The 18,928-nt window shown below is 42.4% G+C and overlaps 1 protein-coding gene across 1 annotated transcript in view; it reads right to left on the bottom strand.

Annotated features, from left to right (window-relative positions):
* The window catches only part of ANXA3 (annexin A3), a 77,282-nt gene that overhangs the window by 18,936 nt on the left and 39,418 nt on the right, over positions 1-18,928 (bottom strand). The window contains exons 5-7 of the mRNA XM_068975305.1: positions 15,449-15,562; positions 11,533-11,623; positions 5,424-5,503 (exon numbers count right to left, since the gene is read on the bottom strand). Coding sequence (XP_068831406.1) covers positions 5,424-5,503; positions 11,533-11,623; positions 15,449-15,562 — 285 coding nt within the window. The remainder of the gene's footprint in view (positions 1-5,423; positions 5,504-11,532; positions 11,624-15,448; positions 15,563-18,928) is intronic.

Genomic DNA, 18,928 nt, shown 5'->3' with positions numbered 1-18,928 from the left:
GAGGGATGAATGACTGAAGCACAGATTTTTAGGGCAGTAAAACTATTCCATATGATTCTGTAATGGTGGACATAAGACATTAAACATTTGTCCAAACCCATAGAATGTATAACGCAAAGAGTGAATCCTAACGTATGGACTTTAGTTAATAATGTGTCAGTTCATTCGTTCATCATGTAATCATCATCTAATTCATTTATCATTTAATTCATTCATCAACTATAACCAATGTACCATGCTAACGCAAGATGTGTGCGAGGAGGAGGGGCATGTAGGAGGTTTCTGTAGCTTCTGCTGCATTTTTCTGGAAATCTAAAACTGCTCTAAGAATAAAATCTATTAAAATAAACCCCAAACTCAAAGATTCCCCACTAACTCTACTGTTGAAGGCTCTGTGGCTAAGGGTGTGTGCTTGCACATAAATTATTCAGGACATTATAAAAGATGGAAGATGGAGAAGGAAAGAAGATTGCCTAAATTATTTTGCAAATTACAGATGAATGAAACTTTTGGCTATAATACTTTAAAAAATGCATTTGTTCTAAACTAGTGGTTACGAATGGGGAAAGGGAAGCGAGCAGGGGCATTATAGGGTTAGGGGAATAAGAGATATAAATTATTAGACATAAAATAAGCTATAAGGATACACTGCACAACACAGGAAATAAAGTCAATATTTTATGATAACTATAAATAAAGTTCAGTCAGTTCAGTCGCTCAGTTGTGTCCCACTCTTTGCGACACCATGGACTGCAGCAAGCCAGGCCTCCCTGTCCATCACCAATTCCCGGAGCTTGCTCAAACTCATGTCCATCGAGTCGGTGATGCCATTCGATCATGTCATCCTCTGTCGTCCCCTTTTCCTCCTGCCTTCAGTCTTGCCCAGCATGAGAGTCTTTTCCAATGAGTCAGTTCTTCACATCAGGTGTCCAAAGTATTGGAGTTTCAGCTTCAGCATCAGTCCTTCCAATGAATATTCAGGACTGATTTCCTTTAGGATTGACTGGTTGGATCTCCTTGTAGTCCAAGGGACTCTCAAGAGTCTTCTCCAACACCACAATTCAAAAGCATCAATTCAGCAATTATGCTTCAGTATAAATAAATAATAAACAAAAATTTTTAAAAATATATTTATGCCTATTTACAAATATTAGGTCTTTGTATGCCTGCCTGACTTTTGCATGATTTATTTTCTCTGGCTTTCAGTGCTGCTGCTACTCTGCTCCAACCAGCCTTCTCTGGTTTGTGGCTTTCTTGCTTTCCTTTCATCATTCACTCGGTTCCAATAATAAAAGTGTTGATGATCGTCGGCATTAATTCCAATAAGCTGCTGCCACCACATATCAATGACTTTCTCTGCTGTTATTTATACTCTTTCTCTCTCTGTATTTTCACAGCACCCTTTGCGGTTGGTAATACTATTATTTTAATTTTACAGATGTGAAATGAAGGCTTTAAGGCTTGAGTTAAAGTAACTTGTCTAAGTACATAGAGCTGGTAGGCAGCAGAGGAGTAGGAAGGTCCAGGCCCGATTGTGAAACCCTGTCCAGGAGCCCTGCTCTCCACTGCCTCCTGTGGGCGTGTGTGCTCACCACACATACAAGTAGATGTACACTTAGGAATACTGACCTGTGGGATTGTATGTAGCGATGTCTCATCAACTTGAATTTATAGATTCAAACTTCAAAAGGCTTTCACCATTGAAAAAAACAGAAACTATAATGAGGATAAATTGTTCCCTAGTAGCATAATGACAAGTGTTGCCTCGACCCTCAGGCTGGGACAGTGATCGGGATTTTCCTACAGAAACATCAATAACCTCAGATATGCAGATGATACCACCCTTATGGCAGAAAGTGAAGAGGAACTCAAAAGCCTCTTGATGAAAGTGAAAGTGGAGAGTGAAAAAGTTGGCTTAAAGCTCAACATTCAGAAAACAAAGATCATGGCATCCGGTCCCATCACTTCATGGGAAATAGATGGGAAACAGTGGAAACAGTGTTAGACTTTATTTTTTGGCATTCCAAAATCACTGCAGATGGTGACTGCAGCCATGAAATTAAAAGACACTTTCTCCTTGGAGAAAAGTTATGACCAACCTAGAAAGCACATTCAAAAGCAGAGACATTACTTTGCCGACTAAGGTCTGTCTAGTCAAGGCTATGGTTTTTCCTGTGGTCATGTATGGATGTGAGAGTTGGACTGTGAAGAAGGCTGAGCGCCGAAGAATTGATGCTTTTGAACTGCAGTGTTGGAGTAGACTCTGAGAGTCCCTTGGACTGCAAGGAGATCCAACCAGTCCATTCTGAAGGAGATGAGCCCTGGGATTTCTTTGGAAGGAATGATGCTAAAGATGAAACTCCAGTACTTTGGCCACCTCATGCGAAGAGCTGACTCACTGGAAAAGACTTTGATGCTGGGAGGGATTGGGGGCAGGAGGAGAAGGGGACAACAGAGGATGAGATGGCTGGATGGCATCACGGACTCGATGGATGTGAGTCTTAGTGAACTCTGGGAGTTGGTGATGGACAGGGAGGCCTGGCGTGCTGCGATTCATGGGGTCGCAAAGAGTCAGACATGACTGAGCGACTGAACTCACTGAACTGAACTGAAGGGGTGTGTAAATCAGCTGAAAGAGGCTGTTGAGACAGGGCTTAAGTCATTTCCTCTCTTGCACACGTGAGTGTGTGTATGCTAAGTTGCTTCAGCTGTGTCCAACTCTTTGGGACCCTATGGGCTATAGCCAGCCAAACGTCTCTGTCCAAGGGATTCTCCAGGCAAGAATACGGGAGTGGGTTGCCATCTCCTCCTCCAGAGGATCTTCCCAAGCCAGGGATCAAACCTGCATCTCCTATGTCTCCTGCATTTGCAGGCGGGTTCTTTACCACTAGTGCCGCTTGGGAAGCCCCTCTTACACATATCTATGACTGTACCTCATCCCCGACCTTCAGTTCAGTTCAGTTCAGTCCCTCAGTCATGTCCCTTTCTTTGCAACCCCATGGACTGCAGTATGCAAGGCTTCCCTGTCCACCACCAACTCCTGGAGCTTACTTAAACGTAGGTCCATTGAGTCAGTGACCCAACCATCTCAGCCTCTGTCATCCCCTTCTCCTCCCACCTTCAATCTTTCCCTGCATCAGGGTCTTTTAACAATGAATCAGTTCTTCACATCAGGTGGCCAAAGTATTGGAGTTTCAGCTTCAGCATCAGTCCTTCCAGTGAATATTCAGGACTGATTTTCTTTAGCATGGACTGGTTGGATCTCCTTGCTGTCCAAGAGATCCTCAACAGTCTTCTCCAACACCACAGTTCAAAAGCATCAATTCCTTGGTGCTCAGCTTTCTTTATAGTCTAACTCTCACATCCATACATGACTACTTGGAAAAACCATAACTTTGACTAGATGGACCTTTGTTAGCAAAGTAATGTCTCTGCTTTTTAACATGCTGTTTGGTTTGTCAAAGCTTTTCTTCCAAGGAGCAAGTATCTTTTAATTTTGTGGCTGCAGTCACCATCTGCAGTGATTTTGGAGCCCCCCAAAATTAAGTATCTCACTGTTTCCATTGCTTCCCTATCTATTTGCCATGGAGTGTTGGGACCAGATGCCATGATCTTCGTTTTCTGAATGTTGAGCTTTAAGCCAAGCTTTTCACTCTCCTCTTTCACTTTCATCAAGAGGCTCTTTAGTTTTTCTTCACTTTCTGCCATAAGGGTGTTGTCATCTGCATATCTGAGGTGACTGATATTTCTCCTGGCAATCTTGATTCCAGCTTGTGCTTCATCCAGCCTGGCATTTCGCATGATGTACTCTGCATATCAGTTAAATAAGCAGGGTGACAATATACAGCCTTGACGTACTCCTTTCCCAATTTGGAACCAGTCCATTGCTCCATGTCCAGTTCTAACTGTTGCTTCTTGACCTGCATACAGATTTCTCAGGAGGAAGGTCAGGTGGTCTGGTATTCCCATCACTTGAAGAATTTTCCAGAGTTTGTTGTGATCCACACAGTCAAAGGCTTTAGCATAGTCAATAAAGCAGAAGTAGATGTTTTTCTGGAACTCTCTTCCTTTTTCCATGATCCAGTGGATGCTGGCAATTTGATCTCTGGTTCCTCTGCCTTTTCTAAATCCAGCTTGAACATCTGGAAGTTCTTAGGTCATGCACTGTTGAAGCCTGGGTTAGAGAATTTTGAGCATTGCTTTGCTAGCATGTGAGATGAGTGCAATTGTGCGGTACTTTGTATATTCTTTGGCATTGCCTTTCTTTGAGACTGGAATGAAAACTGAGCTTTTCCAGTCCTGTGGCCACTGCTGAATTTTCCAAATTTTCTGGTATATTGAGTGCAGCACTTTCACAGCATCAACTTTTCAGACTTGAAATAGCTCAACTGCAATTCCATCACCTCCACTAGCTTTGTTCATAGCGATGCTTCCTAAGGCCCACTTGACTTCGCATTCCAGGATGTCTGGCTCTACATTAGTGATCACACCATCATGGTTTTCTGGGTCATGACGATCTTTTTTGTATAGTTCTTATGTGTATTCTTGCCACCTCTTCTTAATATCTTCTGTTTCTGTTAGGCCCATACCATTCCCACCCTTTATTGTGCTTGACCTTACCATCTTTTTTATAAAGCCATGAGTATCCTAAACAGAGAGAGCAAGGTGTGGCCACATTTTGGTCACATGGTGATGAATGGTTTATCAGCTCTTCCACAGAGGGCAAGGATGAAATTGCAGAAAGTCACTTTTTAAGTCCTGAGACTGATATACAACTTCTCTGAAGGTAATTCTCAATTATGTTTCCTACTTAATTTAAATGCTACCAAAAGTGATACATTCTTTGAAGTTCAGAAGAAAATCAGCATGTTCTTAAAAATGGAGACACTTACAATGGAAATAAATGATTTTTCTTCTAGATGAACTTGTGTGTGTGTTTAGTTGCTCAGTTGTGTCTAACTCTTCAAGACCCCATGGAGCCTGCCAGGCTCCTCGGTACATGGGATTCTCCAGGCAAGAATACTGGAGTGGGTTTCCATCCCCTCCTCCAGGGGATCTTCCTGACTCAGGAATTGAACCTAGGTCTCCCATATTGCAGGTGGATTCTTTACTATCTGAGTCACTAAGGAAGCCCAGATGAACTTACAGAATATTTTCTAACGTATTACAAACCCTGATCAAAATACATTTAATCCATATACTGATCAAAACAAGATTTTTTGTCTACTCATTATGTTATACTTTTATGACGGTAGTTAAATATTATGCTGCATGGTGGTGATGCAAATGTAAAATGAACAAATCATTTCATAAGGAAAATTGCAGTCTCACTGTCTCAATTTGGTTGTTTGAAAACTTCCTAAAAATCATTATTGAGCATGCATCTTATTGGGGAAAATGAAAAATGAAAAACAAAAACTTACATTTGCCAAAATCAACAGAGCTTTCCGGAAATCACCCGATGTTTCAGAACTAATCTCATCTCCAAGACTCTTCTTGTACACTGAAACCAGATAAGAATGAAACTAAGCCTTGAGAAGCTAAAAATATCATTTTAAAACAGAAAAGCTTAAATGTCAACATTGGCAAGGAATGAGTACCTGATAAAATAAATCTTGCTACTGCTTCTTTTCTTAATCTTTTAGTGCTCTTCTGCAATAGATAAATTCTTCTTATAACCATTACTATAGTGTGTGGTGTGGTAGTAGCACAGAATAGAAAAAAAAAAAAAGCTGCCATTCTGGATCAAATCATGGTTCATTTCATCTGCCTACAGTACTAAGAAATGTATAGTGAGAAAGCTAGGGTGGCTAAGCTATTAGTTTGCTTTCCAGTTTCTACTACATCTTTCTTCCTTAGGAATAGAAACCTGGCCTTAAGTAAGACATAGTACACACAGCTTCAAGGCCACAATCTCAGCTCTCCTCTTGGCATGAAATGTAGGCAGACCTTTAGGACACTGCTGGGAAATCTCCTTAGTGATGGCTCATGTCCATCTTCGTGCCTTCCTCCGTCCTACTGCTTGGTGTGTAGATTGATTGCTGGAGCTCAGGCAGCCATCTTGGTCTGTGAAGAACTACATCTGAGTGATGGCATAAACATAAGCAGGAAGGGGTCTGGGTTCCTGAAAGTTCTGAGGAGCTATCATACCGGTCCTAGAACTGCTTATGTCTACATTTCTATATATGAAAGAAATAAATGTTCATCTTACTTAAGCCACTGTTATTTTTGCTGTATTGAACCTATCTCTAATCTTAATGCATACAGCTAGGTTGCATTATTTGATAGCTCTCAAAAGTAAGAAAGCTACCCTAAAACATACTGTTTTTCCATAACAAATGCCAACTGTGTGTTCACATATTTTAGTAGCCCTGTACTAAAGAGCCACCTGTACACCTGGATGTAGCTGATACCATGGAGCTACTTGAACTGCCTGCCTCATTCTCAAGAACTCTATAAACTAGTCATATGAATACTTATCCTTTTAAATCAGTAAAGCACAACTATAGAAAATGATATGAGGACTTCCCTGGTTGCCCAGTGGTTAAGAATCCACCTGCCAATGCAGGGGACATGGGTTTGATTCATGGTCCAGAAAGATCCTACATGCTGAGGGGCAACTAAGTTGCAGGGTGCTGCAACCACTGATCCCACGCTCTACAGCCCATGAGCTGCAACAAGTGAAGTCACCGCAATGAGAAGCCCATGCATTGCAACTAGAGAAAGCCCGAGTTTAGCAACAAAGACCCAGTGGAGCCAAAAACAAATTTAAAAACAGAAAACGATTTGAGATTATCTAGTCTTAAAAACTGTGTTGAGAGAGAAACTTTTTCAGTATGATTTTAGTAATTCTCTTTTATGAAATCTATAATTTTCCAGAGCAATTGAAGTAAACAAAATCCCCTATAAATACAGATTATTTATCTAAGTAATATTAACTTTTAGTAGGCATCATTTTCCCTAACTCATGTTATGTTACATCTATCCTTCACTCTTAGAAAAAAAAAATTTTAATTTAAAAATATAAAGCCTAAGGATGATGCTGATTTGTTAGAATTTGGAGAAGTATTTTATAATACTAGAATTATCTAGATGCGTCTCATGCAACCTCCCACACCTCCTTTTTACTCCAGGTATTTTTTTGCAGGAAAACAGTAAGGAACAGTTAGAATTAGACATGGAACAACAGACTGGTTCCACATAAGAAAAGGAGTACATCAAGGCTGTATATTATCACCCTGCTTATTTAACTTATATGCAGAGTACATCATGAGAAACACTGGGTTGGAGGAAGCACAAGCTGGAATCAAGATTGCCAGGAAAAATATCAGTAACCTCAGATATGCAGATGACACCACCCTTATGGCAGAAAGTGAAGATGAAAGTGAAAGAGGAGAGTAAAAAGTTGGCTTAAAGCTCAACATTCAGAAAACTAAGATCATGGCATCTGGTCCCATCACTTCATAGCAAATAGATGGGGAAACGGTGGAAACAGTGGCTGACTTTATTTTGGGGGGCTCCAAAGTCACTGCAGATGGTGATTGCAGCCATGAAATTAAAAGATGCTTACTCCTTGGAAGGAAAGTTATGACCAACTTAGATAGCATATTCAAAAGCAGAGACATTACTTTGTCAACAAAGGTCCATCTAATCAAGGCTATGGTTTTTCCAGTGGTCATGTATGGATGTGAGAGTTGGACTACAAAGAAAGCTGAGTGCTGAAGAATTGATGCTTTTGAACTGTGGTGTTGGAGAAGACTTTTGAGAGTCCCTTGGACAGCAAGGAGACCCAACCAGTCCATCCTAAAGGAAATCAGTCCTGGGTGTTCATTGGAAGGACTGATGTTGAAGCTGAAACTCCAATATTTTGGCCACTTGATGCAAAGAGCTGACTGATTAGAAAAGACCCTGATGTTGGGAAAAATTAAAGGCAGGAGGAGGAGGGGATGACAGAGGATGAGATGACTGGATGACATCACCGATTCAATGGACATGGGTTGGGTGAACTCCGGGAGTTGGTGATAGACAGGGAGGCCTGGCGTGCTGCAGTTCATGGGGTTGCAAAGAGTCCAACACCACTGAGTGACTGAACTGAACTGAAACTAAAAATATGAAGATTTTTTTCAATAAAAGTTGAAAACTACTTTATGCATTTTGGGGCACAGTAGGGTACAGAAAAACAAATACAGTGTCTTAATAATGCAGAATTTGAAGCAGAAGTTCGAGCTCTTGATTCCTGATTCAGTGTTCTCTCATGCACTGTTGACTTTAGAATACTGGGAGGAGTTCAGAATTTAGATCTCTGTTCATTGAAGTGTTATTGTATCATTGTACTGTACAAGCCACTCCATATACTTGGTCCTTCTATGAGGGCCATGTTGACAGTTCGTCTGACGGATTTCTAATGCATAGGTCACTGTTTCCCATTATATGACGCCATCGCTCTCACTACAGCTGACTGCAACAGAGTTGGCCTCTGACTAGAGGTAGCCAGCAGCCTATGAGGTGACCTGGTGGGAGAACTCTGCCTAAAAGAAAGTGCCTTTCTGAGCCCACTGAATCTTCTCTGTTACAGAGTGAGCCATACCAAGAGTAATAATGAAGTGGAAAGACTCCCAGAAATAAAGCATAAAACTGAAGCCAAGAAAAAATCAGAAACCGTGAGCAAATGCAAGCCTTGAGGAGACACATACCATGTGGTGAGTGAAGAGATGTTACTTGGTCTCTTCAAGAACAGTAGAGGCTGAGAAGGAGGGGAAAGTGTTGCTCGGATGGAGATGTACAGGGGAGCCACGGATGCCTGATGCAAAGGGAGTGACTGGAAGGCTGAGTCCCCAGGAAAGTTCTGTGTCCTATAGCAGCTAGCTCTCTTCCTTCTTTTACTATTTCCTTCTTTCAATTCTTGTGTATCATGAATCCCTACTTACCAAGGGAACCTAGATGTGGTTCAATTCTTTCTAGCTTTAGAGAGCTTAACTCACACAGATACCGGGACATCTGGTACCTCTGAACAAGGATCCACTTGTCATATTAGCAAAACAGTAGTCCCATTCACTTGGCTCTTGAGGTCCCCTATCTCAATCTTAGGGATATCCATTCAAAAAATATTCTGAGCACTGGAAATAAAACATAGAGCAAAAAAGACAAAAATTCCCCCTTCATAGAGATTACACCACAGGGCTGTTTGTACATAAACAAATGCTGAACTTCAGGGAGAATTTTGGGGTCAGTCAACTCATGGAGTGGTAACTCTTCTAACAGATACCAAAAAGCAACATAGCATCTTGGGATACAGCCCCGGGGTCTCGTGATTTTTTACAAGTACATCTTGTTGGACTGAGGGAATCAAAGACATTAAACACCCACCATGTACCCATCTATGCCTATTTTTGAGCAATGGTCTCATCTACCCCAAATTTGCTTCTCTACACCTTGACTTGTGGAGCTAGGGGCAGGACTCGACAAATTATATTTCTCTTTTGTCGCCCCCACCATCCTACCTCCCTCTCAGGTTCCACCAATGAGGGGAGTAGAGGGAGATCAGATGGAAGGCAGGAGGAGGAAGGAAGGACAGTGTCAACCCGGTGAAGAGATTCACCCAGACAGCAGCAGTTGGCTCCAGGCTCCTAGAACAAGTCACCTGTTTACATGCCCCTGGAGGTACTAGCCCTAGCGAGATGGAGCCCCCTTCCCCTCCACGGAAATCTGAACTCCAATTCTGAGGCCTCTCCTCTGAACCCCTGAGGCATTGAGTTGGCCTAAAAGTTTGTTTGGGTTTTCCCAAAAATATTACAGAAAAACCAGAACAACTTCTGGGCAACCCAGTACCAACATCGGAAAGTACCAGCACCCTCCTCTGAGCTAGTTTCTAAAAACCCTAATCTCGTCCCGGCCTCGAGGGTTACACTTCTGAGCTATGCCTGTGTTTCTGTTCCACTTTTTCAGTTTTCCAGAAGGTGCTTAAACAATTCTTGATATTAAAATTCTGTAATGTGTTTCTGGTTTTCTGACTAGACCTGATTAGCACATTAACAATAAAATAGTCACCTATCTTTGAGGGATCTACATTTTAATGAGAAATTCTCAAAGTAAACTCTCTAACACCCACCTGGGGACTGGTATATCCCTCCTTTTGCTCTCTTCCACTGCAAAAGCTCCCATGATACAAAACCATAGAAACCATTTGGAGGAGGCGCAGGAAGCTATTGTTTAATAAGAATTGGGCTGGTCATTGTCCCTTGCTTTTTGCAGCTAACCTCTAAACAATCAGAATTTCCCCAATAGGAATATCACTGTTATTCATGGAGGGTCCCTTGAACCACAGCTGAGTTTATGCTAACAAGATGACTCCAGATGGCGCTGGGTCACACTAGAAAGATCAACTTGGTGACTAAAGGGTTAAGGCTTTGAACCATGTGATATCAGCCTGACCTCTAGTGGGCAGGAGGGGACTAGAGATGGAGTTCAGTCACATGGCTGTGATGGAGTCAGTCAGTCATGCCTGTGTAGGACTTCCTTGGTGGTCCAGTGGGTAAGAATCCATGTGCAATGAAATGCAGAGGGCACGAGTTCAATCCCCAGTCCGGGAAGATCGCACATGCCATGGGGCACCTAAGCCCGTGTGCCGCAACTACGGAAGCCTGCATGCTCTAGAGTCCATGCTCTGCAGCAAGAGAAGCCACCGCAGTGAGAAGCCCACGCAGCACAACCAAGAGTCGCCCCTGATCGCTGCAACCAGAGAAAGCCTGTGTGCAGCAATGAAAACCCCGTGCAGCCGAGAATCAATGAACAAGTAAAAGGTTCTGTTGCTTGGTTTCTAAAAAAAAAATCAGGCATGTGTAATAAAACCCCACTGAAAACCCCAGACACCAAAGACCAAGTGACCCTCCCTGGTTGGCAGTTAAATTGATATATCACTGTGCTGGGAGGGGGATGCATCTTGCAGACCTCCAAGTGCTATGTTTGGGACCCTCCCAGACTTTTCTCAGTACATCTCTTCACGCCACCAGTCTTGATGGTGCCCTGGAGAAGGAAATGGCAACCCACTCCAGCATTCTTGCCTGAAAAGTTCTATGGGCAGGGGAGTCTGGCGGGCTACAGTCCATGGGATCACCAAGAGTTAGACACTACTGAGTGCACACACACACACAATTTCCCACACCAAAAATCATGAGGCTAAGCCCAGTGTTTTTAGCATGTCATATGAATATACAATGATTTGAGTCTCTTCCATTGATGAAAATGGTTGATTCAATTAAGCAGCAATTGCTGAGAGCAAAATCCACTAGAGTTGTAATGTTTACATGCAAAGCATTAATGCCATTGCTTTATAGCAGTTTCTAGCTCAGATCATATTAAAATGTTCTCTGAAAAATCCACAGTCCTTAGCCCATTGTAGAATGTGTCCTCCTTTTTATACTCTTGCCTTCTCAAAATCACTCATGAAGAAGAGCTTGGTGGGTTTCTGGGGGAAAATAGCATTGGCTCATATAGGTGTGAACAGCGGTAAAGGTAAGCAGAAAACATGATCACCTGTATAGTAGGCATGGCCGATCTCCTGCATCTGCTTGCTCGTCCTAGTGGTTAGAATTTCAATCAGTGCATCCTCATTTGTCCCCGTGCCCTAGAAAGAAAAAGGAACACTATTTAAAAAAAAAAAAAAAAAGTATTTATTTGACTGCACTGGGTCTTAGTCGTGGCATTCAGGATCTCTAGTTGTGGCATGCCAGCTTAGTTGCCCCACAGCATGTGGGATCTTAGTTCCTGGATCAAGGATTGAACCCATCTCCCTTGAATTGGAAGACAGATTTTTAACCACTGAATCACCTGGGAAGTCTCACGGAAAACTATTTTTAGAACACTTAAAAAAACTCAGCTTTATGCACTTTGGTCTTAATATCTCGTTTTACATGGAAGAAAAGAATCGTTTTTAGTCAATCACTTTCTTTAAGCCAGTATTTAAATTTTCTGTATATTTTAGTATTAAAATAACATGAATCATCTAAAGTTAACTGACATTAAAATTTTAAAGAAAATGTCCTGCTGTAGTGTAAAAATTCATTGACTAATTCCAGGAGGAAAGAGTATAAAGGGAAAGCTTACGTCAGGATCGGAAGTGAGCATTCAAATGTGTCATTGTATTTAGAGAGGGCTCTGCAATTCTTTTGAATGAGTTCATCCTTGTGCCAATGTGCCGCGTTGGTCAGCAAGCATCATCCTCTTCACTGGGGAGGTTTTTAAAGCCTCGATATTATATGAGACCATGAGCCCAGCTGGTTTACAGGCTAGTGATTCCTGAGTCTTGGTTTATATTGAGGTCACTGAGTCACACTGTAGAAGCCATTTACACTAGCACTTGATCAAAGCAGGTCAAGGTAGCATAAGAAAAGGGGCTGAACTGTGTCCCTCTGTGGCAAAGATTCTTAGTGGTTCCCCAACAGATCTCCTTTTCAAATTATTTATTTTATTATTTTTAAATAGACTTTTTTTGGGGGGGTGCTTTCCTTCTTTGTAAAACTTTATTGAAGTATAGTTGATTACAATGTCATGTTAGTTTCAGGTGTACAGCAAAATGATTCAGTTATACATTAACATATATACATTCTTTTCTCATATAGGTTATCACAGAATATTGAGTAAAGCTCCCTGGGCTATGCAGTAGGCTTTTGCTGGTTATCCATCTTTTATACATTAGTGTGCATATGTTAATCCCAAGCTCCTGATTCATTTTAGAGCAGTTCTAGGTTTACGGCAAAATTGAGCAGATCCAATATTTCTTTTACCATCGTTAATCAGAATTCATTGTTGACAGAATCCCCATTTTCAAACTTAGCACAAAGCTACCCAAATAAAGTGGCTTCCCAGATGGCTCAGTGGTAAAGAACCTGCCTGCCAATGCAGGAGACACAAGAGATGTGAGTTTGATCCCTGGGTTGGAAAGATCCCCTGGAGGAAGGCATGGCAACCCACTCCAGTATTCTTGCCTGGAGAATCTCATGGACAGAGGAGCCTGGCGGGCTATAGTCCCTGGAGTTGCAAAGAGGTGGACACAAATGAAGTGACTTAGCACACATGGACCCAAATAAAGACTGTATTTCTCAGCTTCCCTGAGAGCTAGGTTATCTATATAACTAAATTCTGATCCATGAAATACATGTGATGCCTCACATACAATTTCTGGGAGTCCGTAAAGAGAAAAGATGAACACGTCTTGGTCTTCGACTCTTTTCAGTTGTCTGGAATAAAGGTGTAATGGCTGGATGTTGAGCAGCCATCTAGATAAGAAGTATAATCTACAGGCTGAAGATGGTGGAACCTCAAGACTGAAGGTCTGATAATGATGGTGTCATGATACTGAGCTATGGATGGCTTCCTTTGGATTTCTTTTACATAGAGGGAAAATTTCTAATCCTTGTTGGCTAATCTAATTCTCACCATTTCACCTGCTAAGCTGTCCCCCCCTGTAGCAGCCACAGAAATGCACTGCTGAGATTTCATTTCAAGAGAACACGCTGCAAAGAATGTAGCTGGCTGACAGCTTCCAACCTTTGGATCTGCCACAAAATTCACACCAAGATCATGGTCTCTCCAGGCTGCTTTCAGCTATGACTGAGCATGGAAGGGGAACCGAAGCTGGGCCACCATTCCACCCCATGTGAGACTCCTCCAAAGGGCACACCTTGCTCAGGGCTCCCCATCAGTCTGCCATGGCTTCCTCAGAGCAGTGCTGTAGACGGAGGCTCTTCCTGTCTAAGCCGCCTTCCTTCCCTCTCTCCTTTCACAGGTGTCACACTCGTACTGTAGCCAGCAGTTTCACCCCACCTACCCTGCTCTGTCTCTTCTTTATCCTTCGCAAGCATTTCACCCAATATATCTCTTGTACCTCTTGTCATCTGCTTTGTGGGGTACCTATACTTCTTTCACAGAAAAGAAAGTGATTATCTCTGATGGGAAGAAGATGGTCTTGCCTCAGAACTAGACTTCTTCCTTCCCCTCCTTCAGGTCAACAAATACAGTAAGGCCTCTACACACAAACCTTTAAGTTGCAAACTTTCAAAGACTCGAACAAGCTCCTGTATGCCAACTTTTGTACTGTACTACCGTTACTTTTCAAGGTATTAATACTGTAAGATTGTAAGATTAAAACTGTTCTATTCCTTGTGTTTGTTTTTTATGTATTATTTGTGTGAACAGTATTATTAATATATTACAGTATAGTACTATATAGCTGATAGATAGTTGGGTACCTAGGCTAACTTTGTTGGATTTATGAACAAATTGGACTTTACAAACTCACTCTCAGAACTCATTCGTATGTCAAGCATCTGTTTCATCACAGGCTTTCCTCTAGAACCAGAGGAGGTTCCTAAAGGGATGAGGTTCCCTGATATGATCAAAGTTTGCATGTTCACTGGATGGAAAAAATTATATGTAAATGACTGAAAATTAACAAGATAATTTTAGATGGTAATAGGTGCAATTAAGAAAATTAAACTGAGTGAATTAACAGAAAATATCTGGAAGAATAGTGTTCCAGATGGAAAGAACATCATGTACAAAGACTTCAAGATAGGAATAAGCTGAGAATGTCCACAGAGCATCAAGAAAGCCAGTACAGCTACAGCAATGAATTGGGGTGGTGGGCAGGGAAGGAGAGGGTGTAATGATCAGCTTTATGCATCAATCTGGCCAGGCTACAGTCCTCAGTTATTTAATCAGACATTAATCTAATGTTGCTGTGAAAGTATTTTGCAGTTACAGTCTATTTTCGATCGACCTTTTCGGGGAGCATCTTAGATATTCTAAGCAAGCCTAATTCAATCAGTCAAAGAGCCTTAATTAAGAAGACAGCTGAGCTTCTCTGAAAAAAAAAAAAGGTAGCTTTGATGTGTGAGAGGAAGCGAGGGATCAAGGATAGTTCTAGTTTTGGGGCCTAGGCAATGGGGTTAATGATGGCGCCACTAACTCTCAGTGACAACAAAATAGAGAATTTGACTCCTCAGCTCAAAGAAACAAAATTGGACAATATCCTTTCAGGCTAGGAACACGTGGGCTTAAGGTTCCACAACTGCTTCCCATTTCAGGGCTGTTCTAACAGTTGGAGAGCATGGAATCTCCGAATCCATCACGCTGACTCCCACACCTCAAGGGTGCAGGCCTTCCCCAGTGTCTCAGGGGTAACGAACCTGCTTGCCAATGCAGGCGACACAAGAGACTCAGCTTCCATCCCTGGGTCGGGAAGATCCCTGGAGAAGGAAATGGCAACCCACTCGAGTATTCTTGCCTGGAGAATCCATGGACAGAGGAGGCTGGCGGGTTACAGCCCACGGGGTTCCAAAGAGTCGGACATGACGGAGTAACTAAGCACATGCTCAAGTGTGCACTGGAAGAAAGACACTCTTTCTGATCATCAAATCCTAGGCAGAAACGGCCTGTGCAGAGCTCATACCTTCATGGATTTCTTCAGCTGTTTCGCATCGAACACTGCCGGTGGGGTCACCAGGGCTACCATGAGACCCTTGAAGTGGCCAGAGAGATCACCCTTCAAGTCATCTTTCAGTTCCTGAAATTAAAAGAAAGAGAAAATCATGAACCACTTCTCTTCCTCCAAAGTCATCTAGTAATAGATGAACATGAATGTATGAATTCAGGCAAAAAACATGCACATCCACAGAAGATAAATAGAAATGGTGAAAATACTTCTATGGCTATTAATCTGCATTTTATGACTGCTTCCAAAATGTTCTGTTTTATAGATGGTTTCCTGAAGGGAAGGCAGTGGAGGAGGTCCTGTGAAGGGCACAGACAGGAACTGTCTATTAAAATGCATTTCCCAGGCCCTTGATGTTCTCAGAGCTGGGGCTGGGTGAAGGAAGAGGATGGGGGAGGAGCCCCGTAATTCACACTCAGTTTTAACGGGAGGTGCTCCATTCCGCCTGGCTTCTCAGTGTCTGCCAAACAGCTTCGAAGGGAGATGAGGGAACACAGTGTGCGGTCATTTGCCTCTGCTCGGAGTGTGGGACCAGGAAGCACCCAAAGCAGTTTTCTGGCAACGAGAGCAGGGGAAACTAGAAATGTGGCAACAGGGAAACCTTACTTACTCATACCCTCTTTCGGCAGTGTTTTCACACGTTACCTAAGTCCAATCCATCTCGCTTGCTTGAAGGCAAGTAATATGGTTTCTATCTTTAATAGCCAAAGGAGTATTACCGAGTAATTATTTTTCCTGCCCTTGATGATCTCCAGCCTTGAAACAAGAGGCTGAAAGCCCACCGGACTGCTATGACGATGTGGTGTAGACCAACATCTTCCGTGACCCTGGGGGCCCAGTGGGGGCAGGCTCCTGCCAAAGCAAATGGATTGGAGCCCCTGTAGTCACCCTGAGGGGTTTCCTCCTCAACGGCTACACTCCAACCCATCTGTCCTCAACCGGATCTTGCTTCACAGGCTCTCCTTCCGTCCCACTTCGAGGGATGGTTTTCATCCTTCCCCTCTATCCTTCCTCCGTGTTTTGGAAATTCTGAAAGGCCAATGGATCGTTCACATTCCCTGTACATGGGTATGTTGCCTTGGCCAGAAGCTTGGCAATTCTTTTAATTTGACAAGTGTTTACTGGGTACCTGCTCTGTGCCAGGCACTTAATGATGAGTTAGATACAATCCTTACCCCTAGGACACTGTCCCCTAAAGGGAAAAACAGAAATAGTCAAAGATAAAATTTCCATGTAATATATGAAATATCTGATAAAGGGAACACAGCGCTTCCTCAGTGGCTCCGGAGTAAAGAAACGGCCTGCACTGCAGGAGATGCAGTTTCAATTCCTGGGTGGGGAAGAGCCCCTGAAGGAAGGAACAGCAACCCACTCCAGGATTTTTGCCAGGAAAATCCCATGGACGGAGGAACCTAGTGGGCTACAGTCTGTGGGGTCACGAAAAGTTGGACACATCTGAGTAACTGAGCACACACACAGGGGAAGCACGGAGGAGGGTGTCTTAAGGGAGCCGTTGGCTGGGAGAACATTGCTGGGTGACGCCTCAGCTGCCTGCGGATGGTCACAGCACCCTCTTGATTCTGGATCCAACAGCCTGACTGGGCTGTGTTTCTACTCTTCCCTTACCAGTTCATTATCCAGGCAGCTAAAATAATCTTTTAAAAATAAAAATTACGTTATAGCATTTCCCTTTGCAAAAGGCAAAGGAGAAAGGGAAAGATATACCCAACTGAATGCAGAGTTCCAGGGAATAGCAAGGAGAGATAAGAAGGCCTTCTTAATTGACCAATCCAAAGAAATAGAGGAAAACAATAAAATGGGAAAGACTAGAGATCTCTTCAAGAAAATTAGAAATACCAACAGAACATTTCATGCAAAGAGGGGCACGATAAAGGACAGAAACAGCAAGGACCTAACAGAAGCAGAAGAGATTAAGAAGAGGTTGCAAGAATACACAGAAGAACTATACAAAAAAGGTCTTAATGACCCAGATAACCACGATAATGTGGTCACTCACCTAGAGCCAGACATCCTGGTGTGTGAAGTCAAGTGGACCTTAGGAAGCATTACCACAATCAAAGCTAGTGGAGGTGATGGAATTCCAGCTAACCTATTTCAAGTCTGTAAAGATGATGCTGTGAAAGTGTTGCACTCAAAATGCCAGCAAATTTGGAAAACTCAGCAGTGGCCACAGGACTGGAAAAGGTCAGTTTTCATTCCAATCCCAAAGAAAAGCAATGCCAAAGAATGCTCAAAATACCACACAACTATGCTCATTTCACATCCTAGCAAGGTAATGATCAAAATCCTTCAAGCTAGGCTTCAACAATATGTGAATCGAGAATGTCCAGATGTACAAGCTGGATTTTAAAATGGCAGAGGAAACAGAGATCAAATTGCCAAATTTGATATGAACTGGAAAGGAGAGGATCTTCTCCAGTCCTGTGGCCACTGCTAATTTTCTTAAAGAGATCATAAAAAAGCACGGCAATTCCAAAAGCCATCTACTTCTGCTTCATTGACTAAATGAAGCAAAAGCCTTTGACTGTGTGGATCACAACAAACTGGAAAATTCTGAAAGAGATGGGAATACCACACCACCTTACCTGCCTCCTAAGAAACCTATATGCAGCTCAAGAAGCAATAGTTAGTACCGGACGTGGAACAACGGACTGGTTCCAAATTTGGGGAAGGAGTATGTCAAGCCTGTTTATTGTCACCCTGCTTATTTAAAGTCTGTACAAAGTATATCATGTGAAATGCAAGGCTGGGTGAAGCACAAGCTGGAATCAACATTGCTGGGAAAAATATCAATAACCTCAGATATGCAGATGATACCACACTAATGGCATAATGGGAATAGGAACTAAACAGCCTCTTGACGAAGGTGAAAGAGGAGAGTGAAAAAGCTGGCCTAAAACTCAACACTCAAAAAACTAGGTGGAAAAGACACACAAAATGTTCCTGAAGAATTCTTATAAAACTTCTGGTGTTTAGTAAATTTTCATTCACTGTATGAATTTAAAAATCTATAATTACATAAATATATTAAAGATGAAAGAGAAATTGAAAATCACCTAAGACAGGACTTATCAGATAACTGATCAGATGATTCTTTGTTGTGGGGACTGTCTTGCACATTGAAGGATGTTGGGCAGCTTCTCTGATCTTGTCCCATGAGGTATCAGCAACATCCCTCTCCCACCAGTTGTGGCAATCGGCATGTCTGGAGATGCTGCCAAATAGCCACTGGGGAGCAAAATCATCCTTGATTTAGAGCCACTGATCCAAGGCAAACCTCCTTATTCAATGGTGAAGATAACTGAGGTCCAGAAAGGTCAAACAACATGTCCAAGGCCATTCAGACAGTTAAGGGCAAAACCACATCTATTCCAGGCTATTGACTGGATATACTGGACACTTTCTGTTATACTTGAC

The sequence above is a fragment of the Capricornis sumatraensis genome, chromosome 7 (genome assembly GCF_032405125.1).
Source record: "Capricornis sumatraensis isolate serow.1 chromosome 7, serow.2, whole genome shotgun sequence".
In the NCBI taxonomy this organism is placed as follows: Eukaryota; Metazoa; Chordata; class Mammalia; order Artiodactyla; family Bovidae; genus Capricornis; species Capricornis sumatraensis.
Note: the sequence above shows the minus strand (reverse complement) of the source record. Positions and strands in the feature narration are given on the sequence as shown.